Source organism: Mastacembelus armatus, chromosome 3 (assembly GCF_900324485.2).
Source record: "Mastacembelus armatus chromosome 3, fMasArm1.2, whole genome shotgun sequence".
Taxonomy (NCBI): domain Eukaryota; kingdom Metazoa; phylum Chordata; class Actinopteri; order Synbranchiformes; family Mastacembelidae; genus Mastacembelus; species Mastacembelus armatus.
The window spans coordinates 5,021,294-5,035,439 of NC_046635.1; the positions used below are offsets into that span (position 1 = coordinate 5,021,294).

Below are 14,146 nucleotides of genomic sequence, written 5' to 3' on the forward strand. Positions count from 1 at the left end.
AAAAAGGCTGTAAATAACTGACATACTAGAAACCTCCCTGCTCTGAATTGCCTCTGAAGCAAAACCCTAAGTCACCAATACAGTCTTTGAAGTCCAACCCACAGTGGGTCTGAAATAAAGAGAAAATTTGTGATCTTCCATCTTTGCCTTGTTCTTTGGAGACAAGCTCTGTTTAGACATTTCCAGAGCATTTGCAAACAAAAAATACCACTATGCCCAAAGTACCCATCAGTAAATTGCACATACTGTGCCAAAGTGATGTCTCTTGAGGCAATGTTGAGTTTGAAAAATCTGTTGCTGTGGAATTAGAAATAAGAAAAATTACCAGATCTCTGTAATCCAGTCCTCATCTCCACCTGAGGCTTCTGGGTTGAGGCTTAGCTGTTTTTAACACGCCTGAATCTCTAACTGAACTATTAGCATCACGACTTGAGAAGCTATAAGAAAAGTGAGCACACAAGGTGATTTACATTAAACTTAGTGAAAATTGCCAGCCAAGACGTTAGCATCTCTCTCTGGTCTCTTCTGTATAGTTTATTTACAGTAAACTAGCTTCTTGTCTAAACTCTTCACCTCTACAGACTGTGAGTATTCATTACGCTTGGTGCACTTTCCATTATTACATGTTCATGGCTTATTTTTTATTTAGTTCTTTCTTGTTGTCAGTTTGTGGCCATTAATTCAATATCCCATTTGACCCTGGGCCTTTCTGTGTGGAATTGTTATCTTCTCCTCATGTCTGTAGGGGTTTTCTTCAGGTAGCCTACTCCAGCTTCCTCCCACAGGCCAAAGACATGCAGATTGGGGTTAGGTTGATTAGTGACTCTAAATTGGCTGTAGGTGTGAATGTGAGTGTTTGTCTGTCTCTATATCTCAGCCCTGTGATAGACTAGTGATCTGTCCAGGGTGTACTCGGACTCTCACCCATTGTTAGCTGAGATTAGCTTCAGCTTCCCCATGACCCTGAATCTACCAGGATAAGCAGTCAATGATCAATGGATGGATGGATGGATGGATGGATGGATGGATGGATTAATGGAAATCACGATGTGAATTTTTAATCATCACTGCACCAAATGTGTCAATCTGTAAAGGTAAGCATCGTTTTATTAAAACTGAACTAAACAAAGTCTTATTTAGGCATAATCTGCAATATATTCAGTAACCAAACGATGGCAGTATAGTCACTATACATTTAACACTATATAAACCTTTCATTATAAAAAAGATTAAATACCAATTGTTTGTTGGAATTCAACAGTTGTATTTCCTTGACACTATTTGAGATTGAGATTATTTTGTTGAATGTTAACATGAACATAAAAGTTATGGTAATTGTTTTTTCTCTAATGTTATCATTATGTTGTCAGTAAGGTGAGTGTAATTACAGCTAGTACACACAAGATGTCAGTAGTTTAGTATGTTTTTCCTTCATGGAGCCAAATTTAAGAGAGAGAGAAGAAATCAAATCAAATATGAGGAATTGGTAGTAAATTACAAACAAGTAAAGTTAAATAGGTCTATGTGAAGCTTAGGAAATCCTCAGCATCTCTATTCTGCTGATCCTTGTGATGATTATCACCAATGGTAATCGATGGAGATGTTGGTGTTCTTACTGGACTGACTTTCTCATAGGCCTGCTCTTGGCAGTGGCTCTTAGACTGCTGAGGCAGGCAGAGGCCAGGACATCCAGTCATCCCACAGAAAGTGGCCAATAGCCCACCCTGCTCTACACAGGGGCACAGCAGAGGCAGAATTTATTTTACAATGTTAAAGCAGCTGCACTGTCCTTGCAAAATGGCATGTTGTAAAAATACTATATAAGTTATTCATAACATATGTGATTTTCCTACTATGATTAACTGCTGTGAAAATGGACTGTTGCATCGCATCAATGATATAGCTTTGCATCAATATATTGTATTAAGCATAACCACCCCCAATCCTGTCCCTCAACCTAACCTTAACCTATACCAGTACTAGGTCCTCATGAGGAAGGCCGAGTCCCCACAGTGTGAGTGTGTAGGCAGGTTTTGGTTCTGACAATGTGAGAGATGTGAGCTACCCGCACACACACAAGCCACTAATGGTACACAGTCAGCCAACAATGGCACTAAATCTTTACAGGATGAAGGCTAACAACATACTGACAAAGAAAGAGAACAGCTGACAGTGAACAACACTAAATCACATTTTCACAACTACTAAAGAAAAATGCATTAAAGTGAACTGCTCATCTGTTCATCAGTTTACCGCTTGTTATAATTACAACTAAATGCACCATGTGAAGAGAAATAACTCATTTGATACATGTGTCCAATGAGTGACCAGGGTGCATTTTTATCACCAGCAAAATCGACACATCACATCATCCAAATCATAAGCCCTAATGCTACTAATGATTTGTTTATTGCATCCAGACTACCTGCTGTGAATCCCACCCTGCACCTACTCCTTTCACCCTGTGAGATATAAAATGTGTTTTACCTCATGTTTGATATGATTTTTAAGACTTTTAATTAAACAAATTATTCTTCTGCACCCTCTCTTTTTGTTCAGGTCAAATAAAAGAAGTGGAAAATGAAACCCTTTCATTTGCCACGAGTCTCATTTGGGGACCATGACTGTGCCACTGCAAACTGAACCAAATGACATTTGCAGAATCATCCATGAGACGTAAACCTATACATCTAATTACTGATAAACTGAGCTTATGAAAGCAAAGTGACCATAAAACTGGGATAATATATCTTGCCTTTTGTTGATGTGTCTACTTGTTTGCCCTTTTAATAACGGTTGCTATTGACTGGGCAGTGGAAAAGCTACAACCATGACGCACGTTATGTGTGACGCACGCAATGGGCGGATTTTTTTCTACAACGCTGCAAAAAATGTTTAACTGCATTAGAATTGTTGTTTAAATGATGTACCATAAATGCAGCTTGTTTTCAGTGCAGTACACAGCCTAGAAAACGTCCAATGCCTTTTGTTTCTGAATGTTTTCCTGCAAAAATCAATGCTGAATGATGGTGGAATGTGGTCTTATTTTAAGACCAATTTGAATGAATTCCTTTTTGCACTCGGGATGTGCTTTGCTTTTCTATGTTGGTTCCTCTGGTTAACCATAAAAAACATTAACACAACAGTTTAAGATTTGACACCAGCTAACGAGTCACTTTTTACAGCGTTCTGCTCCTCTTCCCCTCCTCTGTGAAGACAGAGGGGGCAGGTCTTGTTGTAGAGGGCTCTATTACTCCCTTGGCAGGTGATGTTGTAGCTCACACGGGGCTTGAAGAGCCTCACAGCTTAGCTGATTATAATTATAGAGAGGTGACCTGGTTTTAGCACCGCAGTTCATTAGTAGCCTCAGTGCACAGCGAACATTTGGTCAGCCCCTGCGCGCCTGGTGCGTCTGACAGAGCGGGTAACCAGGGCGCAGCGTCCGCGGCAGTTTCAGCACCAGAGGCTGGAGCGAAGCGGAGCTGTCCAGGCATTCATCACGTTTCTTCTGGAAGAGATAACCAGACCACAGACGGCAAGAGAGTCGGGAGATATCGTGTAACGCTCCGAAACGGCTGATTTCAGGATGGCGTCAAAATACGTCGGCCTTTTCGTCCTGTTCCAAATTCTAGCCCTGAATGTAGTGAGCCAGACAACTGCCTTCCCCACACCTACAGCATCAGTGGATGGTGAGTTGGCTCTGACCGTGAGATCTGATCATAATAATGATAATGATGATGATTGTAACTATCTTGTGGTGTAAAGTATTTCTGCGAGAATAATGTAGAATTGTTAGTGACAGCTGAGCCAATCTGTGATTACCAAACACAAGAAAGTGCAATGAGGTCATAAAACTATTCAGAGCACATGGTACCTGAACAGCAGGCTGAGAACAGGGCACCACAAGGTTAATCATGTATTCATAAAAACATTCAAAAATATGAATTCAAATTTCATTTGGCCAATATACGCTGTACAGCAGAAGTATAGGAAGTTAATGCCATATTATTTGGATTTCTGTACTTTTGTATAGTTTTTTAATATTTTTTAATATACTGTTTCATTAGTTCCAATTTAACCTCCTCTATAACGCTGCTGACAAACAAAATATAGCGAAAAGTAGTGACTTTATAGTTCACCTCCAGCTCAGCAGTGGTTGGTGAAGTCTGCTCGTCTGTTGGTCTATTTTTGCCGCAGTTTAATCTTTTGTTTGATAATCCGATTAAGTTGCGCCTCTGCTGTAGGCAGTTGGGAAGCAGAAACCAACACACAAGTTTAAAAGCTGAAAAAGTATCACATGACGAGAAAATTCAAATCAATGTTAAAAACAGGACACAGGCCTATATTTGATTCAAAAGTCTGTCTGTGTACAATTTACACTTTACAACCTAAAAAATCTGAGTCTACTTACTAATAAAGTCTGCTTTGTGCAATCAGTTTAGTAATAACATGCATTTTTTTCTGCTGCAGATAAAACTGTGTACAATAAACAGTTAACAGAAGAACGGCCACTCCAAGAGCAGGTAAGCCCCTCTGTCTCTATGCCCATCTACTTTTCTCATCCAATATCCGGCAACATGGCTTTTATGACTATTCGTCAAACAACCTAGGTATCAGACCAGCAAACATTATTAATTTACAGAGTGGAAATTACTGGTTTAATGTTCATCATTTCCCCAGATTGCTGAGGCAGACAGCGTGAAGACCGCAGTCCAGTCAGCTGGTAAGAGGAAACCTTACTGTCAATCAATTAATGACTTTATTTCCGCCTGCTGAGAGGGTTCATGTTGCAGCACTTCCAGTAAAAGAGGCTTTATCTGTACTGAGAAATTGCAGCTAGAAGGACCACATTAATGTGAGAAGAGTTTGTCCTCACCACTTTTAGTTCTCTGCTCTGATCAATTTCTTTCTGCTGCATTTCAGAGAGCAAGCGTCCCAGTGCCTCCAAGGACACAGAGTCGGCACAGGACCATGATGACCTGACCGTGCTCAAGACAATGACTGATGGCCAGAAATCAAAGGAGAGCGCTGAGGTGCCAGTCAAGAAGGAGGGCCAATACGTTCCTGATGAATCAGATACCACCAAGACCCGACGTCTGGTTGAGGACTATGACTCCACCAAAAACGGGATGGACTACGGCAAGTACCAGGGTAGGCACACACTCAAAATGCACCTTGCTGGCATTGCTAATAAAGTGATAGTGGGTTAAACGCTGACCACTGTGTTTGGGCTGAGTCCTCCTGTCTGTGTGATCAAGGGCAGGGCTCACACTGCCTGTCCTGTCTGTCACTGACTGGCCACCAGGCACACATTTTAAAAAAGAGTAGGCAGAGAAAGCACATGTGCCATGGGGCTAAGCAGTGACAGACCAAAAAACTCAAGACCAGAACACGTGTATGCATTAGAGAAAGATTATCCTCTCCCACTCAGACACTGCAGCTGCTAAAGCAAATGTAGAACCACTTCTGCTTTTAGCTCTTTTCTTGTTCATGAAAGGCTTTATCAACATCACTTTCTCATATCCGCCTCTTATAAAAAATGCTAAGTAATGAAAACCCTCAGAAAAAAACACAATAGTAAATACATGTTAGTCTCCAAATACCCAACATATATTTTCTTTTAATTCGTTTCAAAATTATATGAAAAAGCATGTACCCCCAATATCCAATTGGCATCCTATTGTATTCTTAACACACCATTAGTTTTGACTTGATGTCTGAGTTCATTTAAAATAAATGCATACATTGGGCATATAAGTTGTTTTTTTTTTTTTTTTTGACCTTGAATAGATTTCATCATGTCTGCATACATTTCTCTGTATGCACCTGTCATTTGATAGCTACACCGATCACCAGCATCGCTAAGGTGAAGTGACTCAGACACAAAGCACTGAGTGGCTTTCTTCATCGATTCACGCAGTCAGCCTGGCAATGACAAGCAGCTCGTCAGGTTATGCCATGTCTAAATTTGGCAAGTGCAGTCTGGCTTTCATTTCTTATTCAGACAGAAATAGGTCTTTCAAAGTACAGTACATCACTTATGATTCAACCCACCAGTGCAGGGGAAAGTATTTTGGCACAACTTATTTTTATTGTGTGTGTGGATCTTGGGAAGCAGCAGGGAGGATTATGTAAGCTAAGCTTTTTGACTAAGTAATGCAGATGTAGATACGTAAAATATGAGGAGAGGGCAGAACAACTAAGTAATTACTGTGATATTTTACTCTTTTCAGGAACAGATTTTAAAATTGTCCCATCTCTTGCAAATTTGTGCAGAATAAAAAAAATATTAACAATAAATTATAATAATACAAATAATTGAATTGTGAATACCTATTATATACCTGTTAAAAAGAAATACCTACTTTATACCTGCACACTGCTAATATGTACATATGTTTTTATGTGCATGAAAACTTACAAATGGTAACATATATTTTATTTTTTCTCAGATGACCCTGAAAGCTTCCGTCAGGTCGACGGCACTCCACTCACAGCAGAAGACATTGTCCAGAAGATTGCAAATAAGATCTATGAAGAGGACGACAGAGGGGTGTTTGACAGGATTGTCTCCAAACTGCTCAAACTGGGGCTGGTACGTTCTGAGCTTGTACCCTCATGTGCCATTCGATTTGACACAGCATGCAGCATGACATTTTCTCAACAGGAGTACTCTTCCTCTGCACTCCCCGCTTCTTCACAGGAAGGAGATGAGATGTGTGAATTGTGTATATTCAGTGATTTCAGTTGCAAATTACTTTTTGGCAATAATCAATATGTAGCTTAACAGTGCCAAAATTGCTCTCTGAGATGGACCTCTCAATGACAGTGACCCGTAGAGGTTTATAGTCAGTACATATGTTGACATGTTTGTTACTGTACTCCATTGTTCATAGTCTGCCTTGTTTTCTTTGTCTTTCTGTAGATCACAGATAGCCAGGCAGAAACTCTGGAGTACCAGGTAGCTGAGGCTCTCCAGGATCTCATCACTAAAAATGCCAAGAACAATGAGATTGATGACATCGAGAGCAACGACCAAGAATCCAGGGAAGAGCAGGGCGACCAGGGTTCCGACACAAACACGGTAAAAGCAGCACAGAAGCAAAGTACAAAGTAACAGTAAAAATGGCAACAATAACAAAATAAAATCTGGCATTTCCAGGAATCATGGGAACCACTGAGGCGGCGCTACAATGAGGATGAGAATGATGAGGAGGAAGAAGATGATGAGGTAGAGGAGGAGGTGGACAGGGATGCAGAAGAGGAGAGTGATACAGCTAACAACACCTGGGACAAAGATACTCAGGAGGGCAATGAGGTGAGCCCTGAAGACGGGCTCCAGGATCTGCAGTACTTCCCAAACTTCTACCGTCTCCTCAGAAGCCTCAATTCAGGTAAAAACACTGTGACATTTTAGATCGAAGCCACAGAAATGATTGTTTCATAGCATCTTTAAAAATCAGATCAAGATCAGAACTTGATTGCTGTTGTTGTCATGGTGACGTTCTCATGGATGAGTCAGTGCTTGTATCGGTCATTATTGTTTCCCCAGTACATCTTCCCAGGAAGTGTGGATAAAACACACACACACACACACACACACACACACACACAGACATTACCAATTATTTATGATCCTATCATCATGAGACCCACAGTCAAACATCAGTGGTAACACCATGGCAACCATTATCATTAGTAAAACACTGGTGCTAGATGTTGGTTTTGAATTGTCCCCTGCTGTGCTTTTGCAGAACAAGACACTCAGGAGCGGGACACACTGATCACCATCATGAAGACACTGATTGACTTTGTGAAGATGATGGTGAAGTATGGCACCATCACACCAGAGGAGGGAGTGTCCTATCTTGGTATGACATAACACAATCCTAGCACTCTTTATGTATAATTGGGTACATTTAGTACTAGAACTAGACACACAAAGTTGAATAATAGTTGTCACAGTCTTTGAAGACACCACTGTATAGCCTATGTAGTATTTTTTTATTTTTTTTATTTTATATAAAAAGATTCATAATATATTCATTTTACATAAGATGCAGGAGACAGTCTCAAAAACAGTCACATGCCAGTCGTTATCTTATTTTTTGCCATCATGTTATATGCCAATAGATATAATATACTGTATATTAATAATAAATTAATTTCTGCCATGTTGAACATCCCTATCTATCTGATTTACATGTGGATGAAAGATTTAATATGTACATTTCAATCCATCCATTATTTTTTAGGTCTGTGCATGTTTCATTGTGTTCTGGATATGTTCAGCTGAGCTTCTATTCACTTCTATCAGTCAGTACAGGGGAGTGTGCAGCCTGCACAAACAGATTACTGTTAGGGGCACTCTCAGGGGCTGGTGTTTACGGCTGCCCATTATATCTGCAGCCAGTGGAAAAGGTCAGCTACCTGTAAAAGAAAGTCATTTATCTGTGTAAGCTTCAGGAAACCATGGAACCATGGTAAATGACTGAAAGGAAAATTAATACTGACTCACTTCTGTTTGTTAATCAATCAATTTTTTAACAAATTGATTGAACGCTATTCTTAGCACGTGATTTGGAGCTAAATAGAACCAGCTGACAACATGTACATCTCTTTATAAGAGGAGCAGGAAAGTAATATAATTAAGACTATACTATGTAGGCTATAGAGGGATTAATCAATAGTCCTTCAGCTGACCTGGCAGCAGCTGTCCATTATTGTCTCCTACAGCGGAACAAATGACTGCTGGGAACACCAGAGCAAAACAGGCATATACTATGACAAGAGTTGTGAGTTTCCTAGGCAACCTCTTGGGCTTTATGTAGTATAGGTTGCAAGGAGATAAAAGGATGAACTTCCACTATCACCTAGCAACATCCTAAGGCCCCCTGTCTCCACCTCCACCCCAAACTGGCTATGATGAGCCACCCAGGTACACGGCTGAATACACACAGCTGTCAATCAGTGCTAATCTGCCCAAGAGTGATGCTTGCCTCAGGACAGGGAGAAGGATGTACTGGAAGACAGCCTGTGTGTTTGCCTGTGTGTGTGTGTGTGTGTGTGTGTGTGTGTGTGTGTGTGTGTGTGTGTGTGTGTGTGTGTGTGTGTGTGCGCGCGCTTCTATGTGGGCAGAGGGGGGAGGATGAAATAATAGACTTGCACTGTGCCACAGGTGGGAGGAGGGTGCTTGAGCACACAGACAAAGAACAAGGGAAAGTGAGATAGTTAGATAAGATGTACCAGAAGGCTGGTGTGAGCAGAGAAGAGAGGAAATTATAAGACTCAGTGCTGCTCAGTTAAGCTGCTGAAGTCAAGCTTTTCTGTTTCCTCTTACATCTTCGTTTTCCCTGCGTCTATAAATCGAAATAAATATCATGTGGCCATTTAAAACACCCTCAAGGTCTAAACCTGATTAAAATATGTTCTCTTCTTAGTCAATCTGAAGTAAATGTTTCTTGCACCTGCAGAGAACTTGGATGCGATGATTGCCATGCAGACCAAAAACAAGCTGGGCAAATCTTTAGGGCCTCCTGACTTCACGGAAAACGGTAAATATGTTAAACAGGTCAAACTTCAAAAAAACATATCATTTTAACATTTTATTACCTACATTTTTTTTTTAGGTTTAATCAACATCACCAATAAAATACATACAAAGACTGAAGTGTAAAACTAAAAAGTCAGTGTGCCAAACAATTTTTTGGATTGGAACAGTTGTCAGGAAACAGAAATCACTTCTCCTGGCCAAGAAAAAAATAGCCCTCTACAAAACAGCAATTTATCCTATATTGGAGTTATTGTACAAGTTAAGATGCAAAATGTTAACTGGTATCTGCTGGAAAGGAAAGAAATACAGTTCTCAAAACCTGTCAACTGAGCAACATTTTCAAGTTTCATGTATGGTTTCTCTGCTGAAGGGAAAACCTTGGATGAGGATGACAACACCAAGGCTGAAGCCGCCAAGATGCAGAAGGAGTATGAGAACCTGAAAGACTCAACCAAAGACGAGCAGCCGTCAACTGAGACCAGTCAGTCCGCTCCCCAATCCTGACAGCCAGGAAACACAACTAGCTTTTTGTTTATGAATGTGATCATTTGCTAAAATTATTTGGTACAATTTAATCCTTTTTTTGCATAATGACTCAGTTTTTGGTTTAAGCTTTGTTCCTCTTTTGTTGCATTATGGTTGTTGTGCCAAAATGTGTTTGAAATTCATGCAGATTTCTCCAACATTTAAATTCCCACCACATCACTTCAGTGAAACAAATCATCATCTTTACTCAAGCACAGGGAAGAGGCTTCAAAATGAATGTATTGGGGTCGTGATCATTTCAGACCTTTTGTCTTCACTCAGCAGGGCAGAGAGGAAACAAACAACACTGTGTCAGTCCAAACCAATCATAGTTAAGTCCCTGCTTGTCCCTGAACTAGGCCAGTCCAATAACACTCACAGACGGGCTCATCACAGTTGCAGTTATTCTCTGTCCCCATACAGGGTGCTGTGCCCGCTCATTGGTCTAATCCACACAAACACACACAGACACGCATAAATAAAAAAAGCTAAATGAAATATAGAGCAGGATTACCACCAGGCTGTTTCACCTGGAACTCAAGCAAATCCTGAGTAACTTCAACTAAACTCTATCTTATCAGTACGTTAACACACAATAGTCAAAACTTGACTGATAGTTCAAATACATGTTAATCTCAAACTATATCATTCTTCCACAATTTTTCGCGTGCAAGTAATTGATGAGTCTAAGATCGTTGTTAGCGGAAACTAAACTTTGCTAATGTGTTACAGAACATTCAAATATTTCCTATTTTCTAATAAAATCATAAAAATAATGATTCTCATGTTTCATTTTCTTGAATCTTCCCTCAGATCAGCCTGGTAAGTCTGAGATGTATCTAGAGGCCATCAGGAAGAACATTGATTGGCTGAAGAAACACAGCAAAGAAGAAGGCAAAGATGGTGAGACATGTTCTTTTACTAGAAAATACATGAGAAAAACCAAATGCAGACCTGACTCTTGTGTGTCTGCTTAGTGATCACTACAAAGAGCATAGTTATATTATGAGTGGATGAGCCAGCATCTCCTTTCTAACTGCTAACCGCACTAGACTGCTCTCTTCTCTCCAATCTGTGTTGAGTTTAAAGAGCCTGAATAGGAAAAAACATCCTCATTTGCAAACCCTCTGCTCCTCACTTGGCTGTGATGGGTCACAGACAGGTCTGAGGCAACACTGCAAAGAGCAGAAAATTTGAAGCCTCTTTTGTTAGCTTCAATTTGCAATTAAAATAAGTGTGGAATAACAGGATCACTTTGGATCTCATGAATATGGATAATTGATTGTCTTGATGTGTCTTTCCTAATTATGCACAATATAGTGGCTGTGTTCAGGCACAAAGATGTAATGATTTATTCCCTTCTACCTGTTCCTCAAAGTGTTTGCCCTATTTGTGTAATTGGGCATGTTTTTGTGAGTGTGTGTGTGAAAGGGAGATACTGGACCTGGTCCATAATTAGCACCTCTATCACAACAATACAAAACTGCCATGAAAAGGCTGTCACATCTTTGTCATTAGTGACTGCTCATGCTGAGAGATTTATAGTGGTTATGAATGTTTATGAATATGTGCACTTATACTGCATTCATAATGAGCCAGTGTATAACTGTAACAGTCCACACAGCTCTGGACTCTTCACAGTGTAAAATCAAAGCCCAGTGGTGCTCAATTAAGCAGACAAAATGAAATGTTAATGAGTTTGCACTATTTAGGCCAACCGTCCACTAGTGATATTCACAGTGGGAAATATCAGCCAAAAAAGGGCTTTATCTTGGTGAGATTTGAATTTACAGTTATAGTAATCTAATCTGAGCTGATCAATAGGTGAATCAGCATCCATCAGTTGGAAAAAGGCAGATAAAAAAAAAAAAATTTGACCCAGATTCTAGTGTGCATCTAAAACACAGTAGAAAAAAAAAACAAAAAAAGGCTGACAATGAGCTTATAGCACTGCAGAGTAGAGGGGAGCAGAGGGGCAAGAGCAGCAGGGAAGTTTTGGGCAGTTCTCATCTCCAACCTGGCTCTATATAGGACACTTCATTAGCATTCAAGCATGGGGAGTGGTTGCCCGGGACAACAGGGGCCTCCCTGTCTGCCTGTCAGTGATCTGGGCAGAGGACACAGACAGATAATGGTGTGAGAAAAGGATGTGCTCAGACTGCAGTCAAAATGGACCCCGAAAATCACACATTTTTCCCATTCTGGTGCTCTCAGTAGCTAAAATGATACACCATTAGAACATGCTTTTCTAACACTCCTTGTGTCATATCAAATAGCCTCACCTCATTATTCCCTCGATATTTCTCTCTCTTCAGAGAAAGCACAGCTGGAGGAGAACAAAAGGCTTTTCAACCAAAAATCAGTGCCATAGAAACAAAGCAGGCAAAGGGCCATTTATTCTGTTTACTCTACCAGAAGCTCCCATTAGGACAATCTCTGTAGAGCCAGTGTGTGTGCACACATTTGTGTATACACCTACACACCACACAGATTAGCCAGAGGAGCAGATGGACTAGAGGCGACATCCTGGTTTTGGCTCTCGGTTCCTCAGAGTGAAGACTGAGAGAAGCGGTGCCATCTCTAATCACATCCTGTTAATCCGTCACACACGTCATCTTTGTCATCGGCAAAACAACTGCATCATGAAGCAATGCAACATATTGGAGCTGCTATTAAAGGTCATCAGGAAGGTGCAGAAGTTGGTGTGTGACTTCTTGGCTGTCCTTTATTCCTCTGTCCCTCCTTTGTTCTGAGTCAGAGCAGGGAGAAGTAATGCAGCAGTTGTTTGCCTGTTCTCAGAGTCATTTGTTATCATGATGGATAATAGAGAGCTAGACTGATCTTAGGGCGCTGTGCTAAATGACAACCACTTGTCTACAGCAAGGTGAATTCAAATGGTGCTGCAAAAATAACTACCTAAAATGAATAACATAGAAGCGAATACAAGTAATAATTGCCAAGTTATGGAAACTATGCTTCACTCTGTGATCTTTTGGTCTTCTTATATCATTCTTGTATTTCCTTAACCCCAGACAAACAGCTCTGACCTTAATCCTGCTTGATAATGAACTACTGCTTGTTTCGAGGTGCTGTATTAAGAAGATATTGCCTAAAGATTTTCATGTCTGATCTTTCCAAAACACGTGGCCTTATGAGCTTCTTCAGAGTCCCAGATTACAAACCCTTCATTTGTTGTGTCTGATGTTCCAGATTATGACTTGTCTAAGCTGAAGGACTTCATGGACCAGCAGGTGGACTCGTACATAGAGAAGGGCATCATCGCAAAGGACGAAGGCGACACCATCAAAAGGATCTACAGCAGCCTGTAACACTAGCATCTATCCTCCAACCAGCCTCTGGCCAAAAACTAAATCTGACACTAATATCTCCAACAAAGTCCTAACCATTTAGTCATTTCCCATGGTATGATAAACTACATACTGTGTATTCAAACCTAGCTGCTTAGGGGAACTTGTTTACCCTCCCAGTCATTCCCAAAATGCATCTAGACAAAGGATTATGTAATACTGTCAACAAAACAGTAAAATGATTCCTTAAACCTACCTGGTTATATTTGCACATCAAGATAGCAGAATAATAATTACCAGAATATTATTCACTGAAAAATCATAAGTATTTGATATAACAAACTCACACATCCAACTAAATGCTAGCATTTACTCCAACGTGACTCCTGTGGGAAATGAATGTTATGAGAGTACGATGCAGCAGCTTTGTCATAAACTGTTTCCAATAGTTTTGCAACAAAATACACAAATATATAATTGTACTCATTATGTGTAACCCATCCTGGCCTATTATTTTCCCCCAATGTATATGTAAAAATCTTAATGTTTTCTTGCTTTTAATTTACCAAAAATATATTTGTCTGGTTTCATGTCAATGACCTCAGTTCTCCTACTCTGATCTGCAGTAATTCTTCTGGGGCCCACTAGGGGGCGATGTCTGCCTCATCAGTTCTTTGCATGTCTGTGAGTTCAACATGTCCTTCTCTATAGAGACACAAGATGAAGTATTTTTCAATGTAAATATTTGTGATTTTTTCCT

At 40.2% G+C, this 14,146-nt stretch overlaps 1 protein-coding gene across 2 annotated transcripts; it reads left to right on the forward strand.

Annotated features, from left to right (window-relative positions):
- Positions 1-3,271: 3,271 nt before the first annotated feature.
- On the forward strand, positions 3,272-14,081 carry scg3 (secretogranin III). 2 transcript variants are annotated; one of them, XM_026320128.1, is made up of 12 exons: positions 3,272-3,689; positions 4,471-4,523; positions 4,681-4,723; positions 4,924-5,151; positions 6,453-6,595; positions 6,926-7,084; positions 7,163-7,394; positions 7,755-7,871; positions 9,474-9,554; positions 9,924-10,034; positions 10,892-10,981; positions 13,289-14,081. In XM_026320128.1, exons 1-12 carry the CDS (start codon positions 3,587-3,589, stop codon positions 13,405-13,407), a joined length of 1,479 nt encoding a protein of 492 aa, XP_026175913.1. In that variant the 5' UTR covers positions 3,272-3,586; the 3' UTR covers positions 13,408-14,081. The 2 variants fall into 2 exon arrangements, with proteins under 2 accessions (XP_026175913.1, XP_026175914.1); XM_026320129.1 differs by having other exon boundaries at positions 4,924-5,139.
- Positions 14,082-14,146: the final 65 nt, after the last annotated feature.

Bases quoted from the DNA above. Each gene is read 5' to 3' on its own strand.
- scg3 (XM_026320128.1), top strand. From the start codon at position 3,587: ATGGCGTCAAAATACGTCGGCCTTTTCGTCCTGTTCCAAATTCTAGCC. The intron at 7,872-9,473 runs GTATGACATAAC...TTGCACCTGCAG, and splicing joins GGAGGGAGTGTCCTATCTTG to AGAACTTGGATGCGATGATT. The intron at 9,555-9,923 runs GTAAATATGTTA...TCTCTGCTGAAG, and splicing joins TCCTGACTTCACGGAAAACG to GGAAAACCTTGGATGAGGAT.